At 30.6% G+C, this 21250-nt stretch overlaps 1 protein-coding gene across 1 annotated transcript in view; it reads left to right on the plus strand.

The window, feature by feature from the left end:
• The window catches only part of DIP-alpha (Dpr-interacting protein alpha), a 230152-nt gene extending 225117 nt beyond the window's left edge, over positions 1-5035 (plus strand). Inside the window, exon 9 of the mRNA XM_075299884.1 lies at positions 3769-5035. Coding sequence (XP_075155999.1) covers positions 3769-4565 — 797 coding nt within the window. The 3' untranslated portion in view covers positions 4566-5035. The remainder of the gene's footprint in view (positions 1-3768) is intronic.
• Positions 5036-21250: the final 16215 nt, after the last annotated feature.

Raw genomic sequence — 21250 nt, forward strand, 5'->3', positions numbered from 1 at the left:
AAATATAATTTTGACAAAATTTTCTATAGAAATAAAATTTTGACGAATATTGTTAAGAAATAAAATTTTGACAAAATTTTGTTAAGAAATAAAATTTTGACAAAATTTTCTTTAGAAATAAAAATTTCTATAAAAATAAAATTTTTACAAAATTTTCTATAAAAATAAAATTTTGTTAAGAAATAAAACTTTGACAATATTTTCTATAGAAATAAAATTTTGACAAAATTTTCTATAGAAACAATATTTTAAAAAATTTGCTATAGAAATAAAATTTTGACAAAGTTTTCTATAGAAATAAAATTTTGACAAAATTTTCTTTAGAAATAAAATTTGGACAAAATTTTCTATAGAAATAAAATTTTGACAAAATTTTCTATAGAAATAAAATTTTGACAAAATTTTCTATAGAAATACAATTTTGACAAAAATTTCTATAGAAATAAAATATTGACAAAATTTTCTTTAGAAACAAAATTTTCTATAAAAATAAAATTTTGACAAAATTTTCTATAGAAATAAAATTTTGACAAAATTTTCTATAGAAATAAAATTTTGACAAAAATAAAATGAGGAGAAAATTTTCTATAGAAATAAAATTTTTACAAATTTTGTTAAGAAATAAAATTTTGACAAATTTTGTTAAGAAATAAAATTTTGACAAATATTTTTAAGAAATAAAATTTTGACAAAATTTTCTTTAGAACTAAATTTTCTATAGAAATAAAATTTCGACAAAATTTTGTATAGAAATAAAATTTTCACAAAATTTTCTGTAGAAATAAAAATTTGACTACATTTTCTATAGAAATAACATTTTCACAAAATTTTCTATAGAAATACAATTTTCACAAAATTTTCTAAAAAAAAGTTTTTTCAAAATTTTCTATAGAAATAAAATTTTAACAAAATGTTCTATAGAAAAAAAATTTTGACAAAATTGTCCATAGAAATTAAATTGTGACAAATTGTTTTAAGAAATAAAATTGTACAAAACAATACTTTTTGGTTTGGTGGTTTTTTGGTAAAATTTTCTTTAAAATTTGGGATTATTTTTGACTCGAATGGCAACCGTGTCTAGAAGCCCAAGAGAAGGACAGACGGATATGGTCATATTAGGCAAATATTTGCCCAAAATTAGCGTCAAACTTTTTTCCTGGAGAACTACAATTTTGACAAAATTTTCTATAGAAATAAAATGTTGACAAAATTTTCTCTTGAAATAAAATTTTCTAAAAAAATAAAATTTGACAAAATTTTCTATAGAAATAAAATGTTGACAAATTTTTCTTTAGAAAGAAAATGTTGACAAATTTTGTTAAGAAATAAAATTTTGACAAACTTTTTAAGAAATAAAATTTTGACAAAATTTTCTTTAGAACAAAATTTTCTATAAAAATAAAATTTTGACAAAATTTTCTACAGAAATACAATTTTGACAAAATTTTCTATAGAAATGAAATATTGACAAAATTTTCTTTAGAAACAAAATTTTCTATAAAAATAAAATTTTGACAAAATTTTCTATAGAAATAAAATTTTGACAAAATTTTCTATAGAAATAAAATTTTGACAAAAATAAAATGAGGAGAAAATTTTCTATAGAAATAAAATTTTGACAAATTTTGTTAAGAAATAAAATTTTGACAAATTTTGTTAAGAAATAAAATTTTGACAAATTTTTTTAAGAAATAAAATTTTGACAAAATTTTCTTTAGAACTAAATTTTCTATAGAAATAAAATTTTGACAAAATTTTCTATAGAAATAAAAATTGGACAAAATTTTCTATAGAAATAAAATTTGGACAAAATTTTGTAAAGAAATAAAATTTTCACAAAATATTCTGTAGAAATAAAAATTTGACAAAATTTTCTATAGAAATAAAATTTTCACAAAATTTTCTATAGAAATAAAATTTTCACAAAATTTTCTAAAAAAGGTTTTTTCAAAATTTTCTATAGAAATAAAATTTTAACAAAATGTTCTATGGAAATAAAATTTTGACAAAATTGTCTATAGAAATTAAATTGTGACAAATTGTTTTAAGAAACAAAATTGTACAAAACAATACTTTTTGGTTTGGTGGTTTTTTGGTAAAATTTTCTTCAAAATTTGGGATTATTTTTGACTCGAATGGCAACCGTGTCTAGAAGCCCAAGAGAAGGACAGACGGATATGGTCATATTAGGCAAATATTTGACCAAAATTAGTGTCAAACTTTCTTCCTGGAGAACTACAATTTTGACAAAATTTTCTATAGAAATAAAATGTTGACAAAATTTTCTCTTGAAATAAAATTTTCTATAAAAATAAAATTTGACAAAATTTTCTATAGAAATAAAATGTTGACAAATTTTTCTATAGAAATAAAATTTTGACAAAATTTTCTTAAGAAATAAAATTTTGACAAAAACAATATGTGAAGAAAATGTTGACAAATTTTGTTAAGAAATAAAATTTTGACAAATTTTTTAAGAAATAAAATTTTGACAAAATTGTCTTTAGAACAAAATTTTCTATAAAAATAAAATTTTGACAAAATTTTCTATAGAAATACAATTTTGACAAAATTTTCTATAGAAATAAAATATTGACAAAATTTTCTTTAGAAACAAAATTTTCTATAAAAATAAAATTTTGACAAAATTTTCTATAGAAATAAAATTTTGACGAAATTTTCTATATAAATAAAATTTTGACAAAATTTTCTATAGAAATAAAATTTTGACAAAAATAAAATGAGGAGAAAATTTTCTATAGAAATAAAATTTTGACAAATTTTGTTAAGAAATAAAATTTTGACAAATTTTGTTAAGAAATAAAATTTAGACAAATTTTTTTAAGAAATAAAATTTTGACAAAATTTTCTTTAGAACTAAATTTTCTATAGAAATAAAATTTCGACAAAATTTTGTATAGAAATAAAATGTTCACAACATTTTCTATAGAAATAAAATTTCGACAAAATTTTGTATAGAAATAAAATTTTCACAAAATTTTGCATAGAAATGAAATTTTCACAAAATTTTCTATAGAAATAAAATTTTGACAAAATTTTCTAGAGAAATAAAATTTTGACAAAATTTTCTATAGAAATAAAATTTTGACAAAATTTTCTATAGAAATAAAATTTTAACAAAATTTGCTATAGAAATAAAATTTTGACAAATTGTTTTAAGAAATAAAATTGTACAAAACAATACGCTTTGGTTTGGTGGTTTTTTGGTAAAATTTTCTTCAAAATTTGGGATTATTTTTGACTCAAATGGCAACCGTGTCTAGAAGCCCAAGAGAAGGACAGACGGATATGGTCATATTAGGCAAATATTTGCCCAAAATTAGTGTCAATCTTTTTTCCGATACAGAAATATCTCGATGCCGTTTTTGCAAAATACTCCTATCGTGATGTCATATATACCCAATATGAGCTAAAAAGGTTTGCTAAAATGCTAAAAATGTTTGATGTAAATTGAAAAGTTTCTTGACCGAAATTTAATGAAAAAAATGTTTAAAGGAAATATTGTAAACATTTTTAATTAAAATTTCTATATCTTAAAGATGTGTTTCATACATATTAGGTCAATATTTTATTTAGTGTACAAAAGTACCTACACCTTAGTACAAAAATATCCATTTGCCACTTATTTTAATAAATCCCTTTTTCACTAGTATTTAAAATCCTTCTATGAGACATTGCTGATTTTTCAATTAACCACTGTGTATTTTACCTTCTCATTTTGTTTTGTTTCGTTTTTTTTTACCACAGAAATCCCTGGACCAAGTCGTAAAACACCGGTTAATAAACATGGTGGAGGTAATACCGATGCCGACACCAATGACATTTTAAAACAAAAACAATTACGCGTCACATATCAACCCGATGATGAAGATCTTTATGGCTCTGCAGAGGATTTTGATGATAGCGATTTACCTCTACCACCATTAACACCAAATGTCTACTATACTTCGGGTGTGGGTGGTGGTGGAGGAGATGGAGCGTCAAATGGTGCAGGCGGCTCAGGTAATGCCAATGGTGCTGGCTCAAATTCGGTCAATGGCAACCATAAACATTCCACACACAAGCCCGGTATGGCAGGTGGTGCCGAGGGTGGTGGTCGTCACCACTATAACACCATGGGTAACTCTTTTGAATATGGTATCACAACGGGTGGTACGGGTGTAAATGGTGGAGCTGGTGGTGGCGGCGTTGGAGGCCTTAATGGTTTACCCGGTGTTATTGGCAGCAGCAATGCTGTTACCCGTAAGCCGATATTTTATGGCAAAACGGATGTACGTGGCGGCATCAGTATGGACAGTAATGACATTACCTCCAAGGCATCCAGTTTGTTGAGCAAAATGTCAATATCTAGGCATGCGATAGTGAGTGGTTGGCATTGGCGGCATTGGAGTTGGATATGGTGGTGGTGTGGCTTCTACTGCTGCTGTTGGCCATTTCATTATCATCATTGGCCATATTTAATAGTTTCATTGTCAGTTTTGTACAGTTTAATAACAGCAACAACAAGAGCAACCACATCAATATTTTTTTGCAATTTATTATAATACACGAGAACGACGACAACGATGACAACAAGAGAAACAGAAATAACAACACCACCTTCACAAAGAAAAGCCCAAGTACCAACAACAAGAACAAAAGTTGCATCATCAACACCAAAATCATCAGCAGCAGAACCAGCACCAGCATCAACAACAAGGACATTGTACAGTTTATAAAAATTTAAAACACCCACACACACACACACAGCCACACATACCCATATACTCATATAAATACAAAACCAAAACAAAACGATAGACCTTATATTGAAAAATAAAGGAAGCGGAAATGAGATAGAAAACAAAAAATCAATGAAAAGGTCATACAAAAAAAAAAAACAAACAGGGGTATTTTTAGAAGAAGAATTGGATCAATCATATAGTAGGTGAAAATATATATATAAGAGAGAAGACGTTGATCGATGAATGAAAAATGTTGTTAATTACATGTTACCAATAAAACAAAAAACATACACAAAATATATAAAAATGAGTTGTTTATACATAAGTATATAAAAATATTCTCAACAAATTAATAATAAAACTACATCAAGGTATATATTATGTTTTTTATATATAAATTTATAAAGAAGCTATTAAAATAACATTTAACAAATATTTAGAAAAGTTGATATAAATTTTATGATTAACTCATGACCTCAGTTTTAACCTGTTCACAAACTAAGACATAGTCATGTATAATTCCCAAGTTATTTTTTTTTCTGCGATAAAAAAACATTGTCTCAAAAATAGATAGCCTTTGTTAATAAAAACATTTGCCCGTTTTCTCTGTAATTTATATTTAAACAGGATATACTAAAACTTGATTTAAAAAGAAGAAAAAGGAAACTGACATCTATATATTTTACTTATTATTTTTACCACAGAGTTCACAAAAATTAATTTTTAAGTATCTTAAAACCACTACATGCAAAAAAAAATAATTCCTTTTGGGGAAAGTTTATACCAATGAAGTTTTCTTTTGTTATTAAATTTGTTTAACTCATATTAAATAAAGTCCGTTGGAAACAAAAGTGGCAACGGGTACCATAAAGTAAGATTTATTTGCTTTTAAAAAACAACTGCAAGCAACAAGAAAACTTTGTTGAAAATAAATTAATTTCTGACGAAAGATTTTTTTATGTGTATCTATAATGACAATAACTAAAATACTCACTTAGGTATTTCTACTTTCAAATACTTCTAGTTCAACTCACAGATTGATATATTGGACGTCTAAAGCACATAAACCCAATCAAAAATCATATAATTTTTTTCTTATCATCTTTTTTTCTACATTTGAATATTCCAGATGTATCCTTTAAACACACTATTCATGGAAAAATTCCACCAATATTGGTATAAAGTAGGGGTGTGTATTTGTACTATTTTTAAAAAGGATTGTCGTGAAACCACGGTTGCCACAGTTGGTAGAATTCTTCCTAAAATGGTAGAGGTTTTAATGTTTGGTAGATTGGTAGAATTCTTGGATTGGTAGAATTGCTTAATAAATTTTCTCTAAAAATAAAATTTTCTATAGAAATAAAAATTTGAAAACAATTTCTATAGAAATAAAATTTTGATAAAATTTTCTATAGAAATAAAATCTTGACAAAATTTTCTATAGAAATAAAATTTTGAAAAAATATTCTATAGAAAATTAAACGTTGCAGTGTTCTATAGAAATAAAATTTTGACAAAATTTCCTATAGAAATAAAATTTTGTCAAAATTTTCTATAGAAATAAAAATTTTGAAAAAATCTATATATATAAAATTCAAAATATGTTTGTTTGTTTATTTGTATGTTCCGGGTTGGCGCGAAAACGGCTGAACCGATTTACTTGAAACTTTCAGAGATCGTGGGGGGCACTCATGTGCTGAAAATAGGGTACCTCATTTTTTGACATATGGTCGCGGAGAGGAACCTCCCCTTTGTCCGACTTTTTGAAAATTAGACCAAAGTTGACCGATTTGCACGAAATTTTCTGGGATAGTAGGGGGTGATCCCTAGACAAAGATTCGCAAATTTTTTTTCGAAATTTGGTCGGGAGGGGGTACCTCCCCCTTAAGCGACTTTTTGAAAATAGAGCTCAAATTTTCCGATTTTCTTGAAATCGGAAACGGCTGAACCGACTTATTTGAAATTTTAAGATAAGGTAAAGGATGATCATGTAGTAGAAATAGGGTAAATCATTTTTATATTTCTGGGCCGGAGGTGGGGGTACCACCCCCTTGCTCGATTTTTTTAGAATTGGACTTACGTTTTCAGATTTGCTTGAACTCGCAAACGGTTGAACCGAAGGTAAAATATGATCATTTGGTAGAAAAAGGTACTCCCTTTTGTTATATCCGGTCGTGGAGAGGTACCTCCCCCTTGCCCGACTTTTTGTTAATTTGACTTACGTTCTTCGATTTGCTTAAAATTTTCAGTGAAAGTTGGGGGTGACTATGGGACAAAGATCCGCAACTTCATTTTCTGAAATTGAATCAGGGAATGGACCCTTTGCCGGAGGCGTACCTCCCCCTTGCCGATCCTTTTTCAAGTTTCGGATTTGCTTGAAGTCGGAAACGGTCAAGCAGATTTACTTGAACTTTTCAAGAATGTAAAGGGTGACCATGTGGTGAAAATAGGGTATCTCATTTTTTGGTATCTGGTCTGGGAGGGGTACCTCCCCCTTGCCCGATTTTTTTGAAAATTGGACATAACTTCTCCGATTAACTTAAAATTTTCAGGATGGTAGGGGTGGCCCCTAGAAAAGGAGCCGCTAATTTATTTTTCGAAATTTAGTCGTGGAGGGGTCTCTCCCCTTTACTCTACTTTTTTAAATACAGTGTACAGTACTACTCTTCTCGGGTTTTATTGAAATTTACACAGTAGTCGTGCAAAATGAATTTAGGAAACTGTTCTACCTGCTTTTTAAAAACGAAATAGTGCGGACACGCGTATCTTTTGATATTAAAAAAACTACTAAATTGTGGCTTTGTTATTTTACCTTTCATAACTATTACCGATAAAGTAGTCAGTGTGAAATCAGTGTGTAGCAATAATTACCTTCGATTACTACCATTTGCATTCACAACTCTATAACAACTCTGTACCTCCTGTAATAAATTTTTAAATCATGCCAATGAAGAAGAAGGCAACTCTTACGAAACTTTCTATAAAATCGCAGAAACTAAAACAAAGAAGGAATAAAGAGTCGCAAGAAGAGCGTGAGCTGCGTTTAGAAGAAAATAGAAATAGAGCAACAACTTCTAGACAAGCAAAGACAAACCAACAGCATGAAATTCGAATCCTGTCACAAAGATTTCGATCAAGCACATTGCGTACATTAGAGAAATCTGAAGAAAGACGCCGCAGAATCCAAGCACAACGAATACGGACGTTAGCTTCTCGAGAAATCGAAACTCAGAATCAGCGCGATATTCGGCTCCAATCGCAAATGGTAAGAACTATTGCATTAAGAGAATCGGAGACGCAACAACAATGGGATGAACGATTACGCTCCCAACTGATAAGAACTGCTGCATCGCGACAATCAGAGACACAACAACAACATGGTGCCCGAGTGCAATCAGAACAAGTACGATTTTCAAATCGTATAAATTCAGAATCTGTAGATCAAGCTACGCGTCTTTTATCACAGCGGTTAAGATCATCGAACACTAGATCCGCCGAAAGTTCCAAATGGAAGAGAAAGGCGACTAAGGAGAGAAAGTTTTCTTGAAAATTACATAGGCAGTGGGGGAAGGTTATGAACGAAGAGGCAACCTTCCTTGCCCCACACTTGAAGGAAAGTTTCAAGAACTTTCAGGGAAGGTTAGGGGTGCTATTCACTACGGTGTTTGTCGATATTGTATCGGGGAAAGTGACGTCCCTTTAAAACAATAGAGCAAAATTTAAACATCGCCGATCTACTTGAAATTTACAGGGAACGTGGGAGGAGGTGATTAAATTTATACATGATTTTTAAATTAGATATGATTTTTCGATATCTGGTTGGGGAAGGGGAAAATTGAAATAAACTTTGTCGATTTACTTCGATAGAATTTATAGGGACCATTGAGTAGTTGCGAAATTAATATAGGGTACGTGATAGACCGATATCAGGTCGGAGTGGAGCGAAGGTGGGGGGAGGGTTCCCTTTTGTCCTTTTTTTTCTTAAATTGAAAGTAGAGGGTTGTCCGTAAATGGGAACTCGGTACATAATTTTATGATTTTTGCACAGGCTTCTGCCAGACTTCTTTTTAGTAAAGAACTTAAATTTACATGAATTTGGCAGCCAACGTAGAGGGTGCATCATTTTCCAACATTTTAGCAAATGTTAATGTGGTAAAATTTTTTACTAATTTTGCTTTTTCCGATTTATTGGATGGGAAAGAGTAATTCTTTGTATGTTATTATAATATAGTGCCTAATTTTCAGATATGTTGAGGAGAAGGATACCTTTCCTTGACAAACCACACTTAAAATTCACAAGAAATATAGAAGAAGGTACACCCTCTCCCGCCGTATTTGTACCTATAAACGAAAAATCAAGTAGTCCGATTTGTTTAAAAGAATTCAAATCTTTTCGAATTTGTTTTCAGCACGAAGGATATAGTTGACTAAATTAACGCCAAATATTCCTCCAAATATGCTTAGGAAGGCGCAGCGAAGCGGGCCGGGTTACGCTAGTCTTCTATAAAAATAAAATGTTGAAAGATTTTCTATAAGAATAAAATTTTGTATAGTAATAAAATCTTGACAAAATTTTCGATAGAAATGAAGTTTTGACAAAATGTTCTATAGGAATGAAATTTTAACAAAATTTTCTATTGAAATAAAATTTTTACAAAAATTTCCATAGGAATGAAATTTTGTCAAAATTTTCTATAGAAATGGTAATAAAATTTTGACAGAATTTTCGATAAAAATAAAATTTTGACAAAATTTTCTATAAGAATGAAATTTAGACAAAATTTTCCATAGAAATAAAATTCTAATAAAATTTTCTATTAAAATAAAATTTTGACAAAATTTTCTATAGGAATGAAATTTTGACAAAATTTTCTATAGAAATCAAATTTTGACCAAATTTTCTATAGAAATAAAATGTTGACAAAATTTTCTATAGAAATAAAATGTTCACAAAATTTTCCATAGGAATAAAATTTTGTCAAAATGTTCTATAGAAATAAAATTTTGGCTAAATTTTCTATACAAATAAAATTTTGAAAAAATTTTCTATAGAAATAAAATTTTGACAAAATTTTTTATAGAAATAAAATTTTGACAAAATTTTCTATAGAAATAAAATTTTGTATGGTAACAAAATTTTGACAGAATTTTCGATAGAAATAAAATTTTGACAAAATTTTCTATAAGAATGAAATTTTGACAAAATTTTGTATAGAAATAAAATTTTGACAAAATTTTCTATAGAAATAAATTTTTGACAACATTTTCTATTGAAATAAAATTTTGACAAAATTTTCTATAGAAATAAAATCTTGACAAAGAATTTTTTTTTACAGTAATACAATTTTGACAAAATTTTCTATAGAAATAAAATTTTGGTAGATTATTTTGGGGATCTATAACTATATATAGCTATAGACCGATATGGACAAATTTTGGAATGGTTGTTAGCGGCCTTATACTAGCGCAATGTACCAAATTTCACCACTTAACCAAATTTCAACCGGGTCGGGTGAATTTTGCTCTTCCAAGGGGCTCCGGAGGTCAAATATGGAGATTGGTTTACATGGAGGCTACATATAATTATGGACCGATATGGACCAATTCCTTCGTGGTTGTCAGAGACCATATACTAACACAACGTACCAAATTTCGACCGAATCGGATAGATTTCCATCCATGAGGCTCCGCAGGTCAAATCTGGGGATCGGTTTATATGAGGGCTATACATAATTATGGACCGATGTGAATCAAAGTTTGCATGGTTGTTAGAGACCATATGCTAACTACATGTACCAAATTTTAGCCAGATCGGATGAAATTTGCTTCTCTTAGAGGCTCCGCAAGCCAAATCGGGAATCGGTTTATATGGGGGCTATATATAATTATTGACCGATGTGAACCAATTTTTGCATACTTTTGCATGTTGTAAGTAACATATGCTTACACCATGTACCAAATTTCAGCCGGATCGGATGAAATTCGCTTCTCCGCAAGCCAAATCGGGGAATCGATTTATATGGGGGCTATATATAATTATGGACCGATTTGGACCAAATCGCTTTCACAACCCATATACCATGTACCAAATTTCAACCGGATCGGATGAATTTTGCTCCTCCAAGAGGGTCCGCAAGCCAAATCTGAGCGTCGGTTTATATGGGGGCTTTACGTAAAAGTGGTCCGATATGGCCCATTTGCAATACCATCCGACCTACATCAATAACAACTACTTGTGCCAAGTTTCACGTCGATAGATTGTTTCGTTCGGAATTTAGCGTGATTCCAACAGACGGACATTCTTATATCGACTCAGAATTTCACCACGAACCAGAACATATATATATTTTATGGGGTCTTAGAGCAATATTTCGATGTGTTACAAACAATAACTGCTGATGCTCAACAAATTTGTCTATTGAAAATGAGGCGTTTGTTGTTGAAATGTGTTTGTAGATGCTTGACAGAGAAAATAGTAAAAACATCCGTAATTTTCAACAAATTTGTTTGTTGAGAAAATAGTTGACAGCTATAGATTTGAAAACAAAAATAACAAGACTAGTGACGCACACATCGCTGGGAATCGTTAGAACAAAATGAATATCAGCACGTGTTTTATAGCAAGCAAAGAGCTTGAGAGAATACAGAAAAACATTTATTTGTGGTTTCTTAAATGTGTTTGTTGTACGAGACCTGCCCAACTTTTTGGAATTTGCACAAAAGTTCTCAGATTTGCTTCAAATATGTAGGTTCGGGTTGGCATCTTGACAAAGATCGGCTAGAGTATTTTCGGTATTTTGTCGAGGAGGAGGACTTCCCCTTTACCCGACTTTTCTAGGTACAGTGAAAAAATAAACTCCTACTCTTATCCGACATTTTGAATCTTGGACAAAATTTGTTCGATTGTCTTTGAACGACAAACACCAAATTTTTTGTCGATATTTGATCGGGGAAGGGGTTGTCTCTTTTATTTACTTGAAATTTACGGGGAATAATTGTTAAAAAAATTTTTTTGTTGCTTATTAACAAACGCAAACAAATCACATTTTTGAAGACACCAATAAATTATTTACAGATCATAAATAGACGTTCATATACAAATATTTTCGTTCAAATTCCAAAATATTTGTTGAGGATTAAACGTAACGTTCAACAACAAATATTTTGTAATGGTTGGTGCTCAACAAATTACTTACAAATTAGATTGTTGATATCAAAAATTATTTGTTGCCTTCTGGTGGCAAAGATTGCTAACAACTTTTTTGTAATAATGGTTATTAAAATTACAAATTTATTTGTTGCAGGAAAATTAACAAATTTTTATTGTTCATTTTCCAAAAAAAGTTATTGGTTCTCAAACTTATTTTTATCTATGTATGTAGCAGGGATCCCGGAGCGGAGCGGAGCGGAGCGTGGAGCGGAGCGGAGCAAGCCCTTTTTTTGCCGGAGCGGGAGCGGCATTTCTAAAATCCGGAGCGAGCGGGATCGGAGCGGTTTCCAAATGAAAAACCGCTCCGCTCCGAATAAAATATTACTTGAATGAAATGTGTAACTTTGAAATTACACTGTGTAGGTAATTTCAAATTTAGCTAGTACTTAGCGTAGTGTGAGTAAACGTTTAAAATGTACGATATGTATTTTTGTACGTACGTACATTGGGGAAAACACAACGTGTTTTTTAGTAATTGTTTTCAAAAACGGCAAATGTCAAAATATATATCTAGTATGTGTTGTAAAAGTAACAACAGTACTTTCGATCAATTCCATCCCGTATTACTACAATACAATTCCATCCCGTATTACTACAAAGATTCCATGTCCTTAGAATAAGAATGCAAATTTGCTTAACATGGAAGACGCATTTCTCTAAAATAAAGTTATTTTCTTGTCCAAAAGGCAATAAACTTTTGAATGAAGTTGTAATGTCCTTATAATTAAGTGATTTTACTTAAAAATGTGTATCATAACATGAAAGATAAAATTTTTGAGGTAAGGTCAACGTGACTTTAATAATTAAGAAAAATTCTTTAAAATTAATAAAATTGTCTTTAAATTTGTTTCCTTTTTGCATCTTGCCTACAAAGCAACAAATCGTTAAAAAATAAGACATGTTTTTCAACACTTTATTTTAAAGACGCCTTTTACTTGAAACATAGCATAATTTCTACTGGAAGTCGAGTCTTAATATGGGAAAAAAATAACTCGTTAACTCGTTTTTAAAGGATTTTGATAACAACTGACGAAAAAAATCTAAAAAAATGAAAAATTAACATTTGCTTCCTAGAAGAAAGTACATAACCCCCAAATTTAAAAGAGAATTACGTCTGTAAAGTATCCTTACTTGTATTCTCCGCTTCTTTGGCTCGGAATTAATACCCAAACTGTTAAAGTATAGACAAAATCTTTGGAACCGGGCATGCTTTTTTTCATTCACATTTGCTTTACTATTGTACTATATCCTAGCATTCTCTTATTTCTGATATTAGTTCTCGAAAATTTAATTAAAATTATGGATAGTTTCAATTTTAGTTGAAAAATGTGCGCATATACATTTATTATACAATAAAGGGGAAAAAAGCGAAATTAGGTACCATTAGATCTGAGTAAGAATATTCGTAGGTATACCACGGACTGATGTCGATGGAGGTTGTTGCAAACATAAACATACACACACACATTACAAATATAACAAAACCTCTTCTCTACGTCTGTTGCAAAACAAAACAAGTATATACGGCCGTAAGTTCGGCCGTATATACTCATGAACTGCGTAGAAACTTCTTCTAAACACTGCCATCCACAATCGAATTACTTAAGTTGCGGTAACGCTTGCCGATGGCAATGTATCTTAAAACCTCCTAACACCATCTTCTAAATTGTATGTAAGTCCATACGTGGTATATATTAAATCAAAAAAGAGCGATCCAATACGTATATAATTCAGTTTGACAAAGTAGACATACAATTTTGACAAAATTTTCTACAGAAATAAAATTTTAACAAAATTTTCTATAGAAATAAAATTTTCTATAGAAATAAAAATTTGAATGAATTTTGCTCCTCCAAGAGGCTCCGGAGGTCAAATCTGGAGAACGTTTTATATGGGGGCTATATATAATTATGGACCGATGTGGACCAATTTTTGCATGGTTGTTAGAGACCATATACCAACACCATGTACCAAATTTCAGCCGGATCGGATGAAATATGCTTCTGTTAGAGGCTCCACAAGCCAAATCTGAGGGTCCCTTTATATGGGGGCTATACGTAAAAGTGGACCGATATGGCCCATTTTCAATACCATCCGACCTACATCGATAACAACTACTTGTGCCAAGTTTCAAGTCGATAGCTTGTTTCGTTCGGAAGTTAGCGTGATTTCAACAGACGGACGGACGGACGGACATGCTTAGATCGACTCAGAATTTCACCACGACCCAGAATATATATATACTTTATGGGGTCTTAGAGCAATATTTCGATGTGTTACAAACGGAATGACAAAGTTAATATACCCCCATCCTATGATGGAGGGTATAAAAAAACTTTCGGAGAGTAGTTACTTCTACTCTGTGTATAGACTTTCAATTCCAATCAGCGTTGCCGTTTTGGTCCGATCGGACCAAAATTGGTCCAAAAGATTTCTAATTTTTAAATTTGGTCCGATGGTCAGACCAAACAGAATTTGGTCCATTTTCATAAATTTGGTTTCTATCACATATTAAATAGTAGATGGTGCACCGCAAAGAATATTGTCGGGAGGCCAAATATTTCACATGCTTAAAATACGAATACGAATACGAATTTTGCTTAGAATAGAAGACGTATTTCTCTGAAAAAAAGTTTTTCCTTGTCTAAAAGTCTCTAAACTTTTCAATGAAGTCTGTTTGTCCTTATAGCTAAGTGATTCGACATAAAAATGTGTATCCTAACATGAATGCAAATTTCGTTTTAATGAAGTCAAAATGGATTTAATATTTCTGAAAAAATCTTCAAAATTAATAAAATATTTCAACACATTGTTTTAAAGTCATTATACCCTAAACCACATAGTGGTTAGGGTATAATAAGTTTGATCTGCCAAAAAATGTGCCTACAAGAAATATTGATTTTAGACCCCATAAAATATTTACCGATCGACTCAGAATCACCTCCTGAGTCGATCTAGCGCTTGGCGTCCGTCCGTCCATCCATCCGTCTGTCCATGTATTTGTTGTTCACAGGATTTCGGTCGCAATTATTAACCGATTTTGATGAAATTTGGTACAGGGAGTTTTTTTGGGCACAAGGACGAACGTTATTGAATTTGGAAGAAATCCGATCAAATTTAGATATAGCTCCCATATATATGTATTGCCCGATTTCGATGAATGGGGTCACGTTGCACTTTTTTTACTAACCGATCGTCGTCAAATTTAGCACAAAATAATCTTCTGTATCACCCTTTAAGTCTGAAAATTTCATCGAAATCGGTTCAGATTTAGATATAGGTCCCATATATATGTATCGCCCGATTTTGTCAAATTAGGTCATAAAACCCTTATTTATCAACCCATCTTACTCAAAGTTGGCGAAATGTAATCTTCTATAGCACTAACTATATGTGCAAAAAATCATCGAAATCGGTTCAGATTTAGCTATAGCTCCCATATATGTACCGCCCGATTTTTCTAAATAAAATAAAACTCAATTGAACAAATAATACAATGTTTGTACTATAATTTTCTCGAAGAGGAGCGGAGCGGAGCGGAGCGAATTTTTTTTTCTCGGAGCGGAGCGAGGAGCGGAGCGGTTTTTTTTTCTCCGGAGCGGGAGCGGAGCGGAGCGAAAAAAATGGACCGCTCCGGATCCCTGGTATGTAGTGACATCGTACAAAAATTCGCGCCAAGTTTCAAGCCGATAGTTTCTTTCGTTAGGAATTGAGGTGATTTTAACAGACGGACGGACATCGCTAAATCGACTTTCATTTTACCACAACCCCGAATATGAGACCAATATTTCTATGCATTACAAACAGAATGCAAAGGTAGAATACCCCCTCCCATGATGGAGGCTATTAAGTTCAAATCAAAAACAAAAGATGATGAAGATGGGAAATTGGCCGCTTCATACTAAATGTTGCATTTTCGGTGTTCGATATATACATGTTCGTTTTCAAATTGCAATTATTTTCATTAAATATATAAATTATTTTCTGACATTCATTTCTACTTATTCTTACTTATATTTCTAAAACAAAAATTCGTAAACGACAAGTATGTTGCTATTTTCCTATATTTGTCTTCTAATTTTTTCGGTTAGTTTATGTTTATTTTTTTAAGCACTATAATTAAAACGACCTTAATCAATTGGACAAACATTAATTTCCTGTTGTTTATTAAGCTAATCTTGTTACGTTGTTTAGTTTCAGTTTTAAGCTAAAACTAAACAATAACATGAAGAATTATAATTATTTGTATTATTTTAAGCGAGATTTCAAGTCAATTTTCTTTAACCATTGACTATATGACTCACAACTATGTGTATAATAAAGGCCCTATCTGCTATGCAGTTGTATTTCACATACTCTGTAATCTATAATAAGACAACTATATATAAAATGATATAACCAATTAATAACCATATACAAAAATAATGCTCAGTTCTATATACATACCTACATACATCCAACAAATATGAATCCTAGATTAATACTTTGTACACTCTATCTCTCTCTCTCTCTCTCTCTCTTTCAAATAATGAAAAATTATTAGAGAAATTTGTAATTATTATACGTTGTTTGTATATAGTTGAGAAAATCAGTTTTGCATCGTGTTTCGTCAATACAAACAAAGAGACAAACCAATAATCAGTCAGAGTCTATCAATCATCAATCAAATAACAAAAAATTAATTTTTAAGATATTTATGATATAAAACATATTTAAAAAAATAAATACAATAAAATCATAAGAAGAATTCATACATGCCTACTCATACAAATGTAAATACCGATTGGAAATTGGAGCAAATCATATATACATATTTAAATATATGCAATTATTTATTATTTAAAGTACATTATAAAGCGTCATATATATATTTGTATTATGTTCACTTAATGGCAATTTAAGTTTGTTGGAATAAAAAAAAAAATTGGCAATAAAGATAAAAACAAAATTAATTTTGTTCTAAAACTAAATTTACAATTCTAATTTTTGCAGAAAGTTTTGATATTTTTTTTTAAACATTTAACAAGTATATACGGCAGTAAGTTCAGCCAGGCCGAATCTTATATACCCTCCACCATGGATTGAGTAGAACTTCTGCGAAAGAATGTCATCCAAAATCGAATTACTTGGGTTGTGGTATCTTAAAACTTCTTAACATCGTTTTCTAAATTGTGAGTTAGTCCATACGTGGTATATATTTATTAGACAAAAAAGTTATATATAGGTAAGTCTACAAATAATTACGAATCGATATGGACTTTTTGCACGATACGTAGAGAGCCAGAATTGAAATATGGGGGTCGCTTATATGGTGGCTATATACAATTATGAACTTGATATGGACCAATTTTTGTGTGATTGGGGATCGATTTATCTGAGGGCTATATATATAACTATAGACTGATATGGACCTAGTTAGGCATGGTTGTTAACGGACATATACTAGCACAATGTATCAAATTTCAACAGACTCGTATGAAATTTGCTGCTCCAAGAGGCTCCAAAACCAAATCTCGGGATCGGTTTATATGGGGGCTATATATAATTATGGACCGATGTGGACCAATTTTTGCATGGTTGTTAGAGACCATATACTAACACCATGTACTAAATTTCAACCAGATCGGATGAATTTTGCTTCTCCATAAGGCACCGGAGGTCAAATCTGTGGATCGGTTTATATGGAAGCTATATATAATTATGGACTGATATGAACCAATTCCTGCATGGTTGTTGGATACAATATACCAACATCACGTACCAAATTTCAACCGAATCGGATGAATTTTGCTCTTCCAAGGGGCTCAGGAGGTCAAATTTGGGGATCGGTTTATATGGGGCCTATATATAATTATGGACCGATTTCGACCGATTTTTGCATGGGTGTTTGAGGCCATATATTAACACCACGTACCAAATTTGAACTGAATCAGATGAATTTTGGTCTTCCAAGAGGCTACGGAGGTCAAATCTGGTGATCGGTTTATATGGCGACTATATATAATTATGGACCGATATTGACCGATTTTTGCATGGTCATTAGAGACCATATACTTACATCATGTTCAGCCGGATCGGATGAAATTGGCTTCTCTTAGAGGATCCGCATGCCAAATCGGGGGATCGGTTTATATGGGGGCTATATATAATTATGGACCGATGTGGACCAATTTTTGCATGGTTATTAGAGACCATATACTGACACCATGTACCAAATTTGAGCCGGATCGGATAAAATTTGCTTCTCTTAGAGGGTCTGCAAGCCAAATTTGGGGGTCCGTTTATATAGGGGCTATACGTAAAAGTGGACCGATATGGCCCATTTGCAATACGATCCGACCTACATTAATAACAACTACTTGTGCCAAGTTTCAAGTCGATAGCTTGTTTCGTTCGGAAGTTAGCGTGATTTCAACAGACGGACGGACGGACATGCTCAGATCGACTCAGAATTTCACCACGACCCAGAATATATACTTTATGGGGTCTTAGAGCAATATTTCGATGTGTTACAAACGGAATGACATCCTATGGTGGAGGGTATAGAAAATTCCGCGGTAATTCAACTTTAATAGGGATTTGTAGTTTCAATCAGGAGGCTGGTCTGTATCGCATACAACGTAATTAATTTACTAAATTTCCTCAGCAAATATTTTTCTGTAGCCCTATGCGAGGTATAGTGATAGACAGTAACTTTAGTCTCGCTTAGACTATATTATCACTGAGTGCAGCCCGATTCTATGTTTAGTTCCATGTCAAAGGACCTTCATATAATAACCGTGTCCACTCCTTTTTATAGCGCTGCCACCAATTAGAGAAGCTTTGAAATACTCAGAACATTGCTAAGAGCGGATAATCCACCACCGAAAAACATTTTGTTTTTCGATCGAAAATAGAATTGAACCAAAGTCAAAACGTTGACATTGTATTGGAAGGAAATAATAATTACTTCGGTTGTGGTAACCGATGGCAAGGTACCTCAAAACTTGTTAACATTGCTTCTGAATTGCAATGTCTATATTAGACAAAACATGTATATACAGTAGTAAGTTCGGCCGGGCCGAATCTTAAATACCCACCACCATGAATCAAATATAATAGTTTCCTTTGAAAATTTCAGGGGGGTTTGATGACAGATATTTTCCCAAGCAGATCAGTTCAACCAGTACGCTTCCCACAGATAAATGTAAAACTGAATTCGCTTCTACATATATGTAGGAATTTAATGTGCCTTTTATACCCACCACCATAGAATGGTGACGGGGGTGTAATAAGTTTGTCATTCCGTGTGTAACACATCGAAATATCGATATATATATATATATATATATATATATATATATATATATATATATATATATATATATATATATATATATATATATATATATATATATGTGTATAACGTATAGTTTGGGGACAGTGTTTTTTTGTACTTTACTTTACAGTAAATTGTTATATTCTACTTTGTCGTACTATATATACTTATTTTTTCCAATTCCCATGTAAGGATCGTTTTATATAACGTTTTTCCTTTGTATCGCATATTTCAAGGACTGTGTCATTTTATCGCATATTTCAAGGACGTGTACCCAAATTATACGATATATATAATACATAATAGTGTTGCCGCGCATACTTCGTTTTCACTGGTTTTTGTCTTCACTATTTTAGAGTTTCAAACAATTACATTACAGAGGGCATTTACTACAAATAGTATTATCTCCAGAGGGCATCTTGATACAATTTATTACTATTTCCACACATTGTAGCGATTATCAGGATTGGTCCAAACAAAATATTGTTTGTATTCTTCTAACATATTATGTTTCACCTTAGGTATACACTGGTAGAAAAAGTGATGCATTTTTTTGTGTTTATATTTTTTAATGCGCCAATTGGTTACATCCATTCTTTTACTTGCAGTATACTCTCTAGATCTGTATTTCTAAACACATATATGTTTTTAGGGTATTTTTATTTAATATATGTTTGCATCCAAGCATATTATATTTACAAACATTTTGTATCCCAAACATTGTATTAAAATTTACATTACAGAGGGCATTTACTACAAATAATATTATCTTCAAAGGGTATCTTGATACAATTTATTATATTTTTCACACATGTAAAAATGTAAAAAATTAATTGTTTGGAACTCAAAACCATATAACTCAAAACCAAACATATGAAAAACAGTCTTTTTTGTCCGTGTAAATTTCCCAATTCCTTTGTCTAAATTCTCCAAATATATTTCATTTATCAACAAAATTAGTAATCAATCAATTTCTAACATAATTTTTATTAATAGAATCCCATAAACATCGTATGATTTTAAAAATTCCCAATGAAGGATAAAGATTCGAAAAATGTCTGCAAAAAATGTTTTAGTTTTAACTATCAGATGTTACCTTATATATAATAAAACAAAATCCAAAAAATCTGAGTGCAACAGGATTTGAACCTAGACTCTAGGGCTCCCATTCCACCGCACTACATACCGTGCTACGTAAGCGCTGTTTGCTCCTTGACATTAGCACTTACAATACATATGCTATTGCACCATTTAACTTAATAAACAGAAAATCAAATCATTTACAAATGGCGGGAATTTCGCAAAGCTAGTATTTCATTCTAGTGTTACCAAGTGCAAATATATATAGTATTAAGTTACCTTATCACTGTCTGTAAAATTAAGAGTTTTTAGAATATGAATAATATGTATCGTTAAACAGATTTAAACACCACATTATAATCAGATTTGAAAAAAAACGAAAAGAGCAGAACTTCTAGAAAAAGTATCAACGACACTTTATTAAAAAAAAATAAAATAAAAATTTGTCAAATTTTCTTTTTTTTTAGAAAACTTTGTTAAAATTTTATTGCTTCAGAAAATTTTGTCAAAACTTTATTTATTAAAAAAAAAATCAAAATTTTTTTCTTTAGAAAATTATGTCAACAATTTATTTGTATAGAAAATTTGGTTAAAACTTTATTTCTTAATTACATTTTATGAAAAATTTAATGTTTTTAATTTTCCATATAATTTAAATTTTAAACAATTTCTAAAAAATAAAATTTTGGGGAAAAAATTGAAAAGAAATCAAATTTTGACAAAATGATTTAAATTTTTTCCAAAATTTTATTTTTTAGAATTTGTTTAAAATTTAATTTATATGGAAAGTTTTGTCATAATATTATTTATTTAGAAAATGTTGTTAAAAATAAAAAAAAATTAAATTATTTAGAAAATTTTATCATGTTTTAGATTTTTATCTTATAAAATTTTTTA

Source organism: Haematobia irritans, chromosome 3 (genome assembly GCF_050003625.1).
Source record: "Haematobia irritans isolate KBUSLIRL chromosome 3, ASM5000362v1, whole genome shotgun sequence".
NCBI lineage: Eukaryota > Metazoa > Arthropoda > Insecta > Diptera > Muscidae > Haematobia > Haematobia irritans.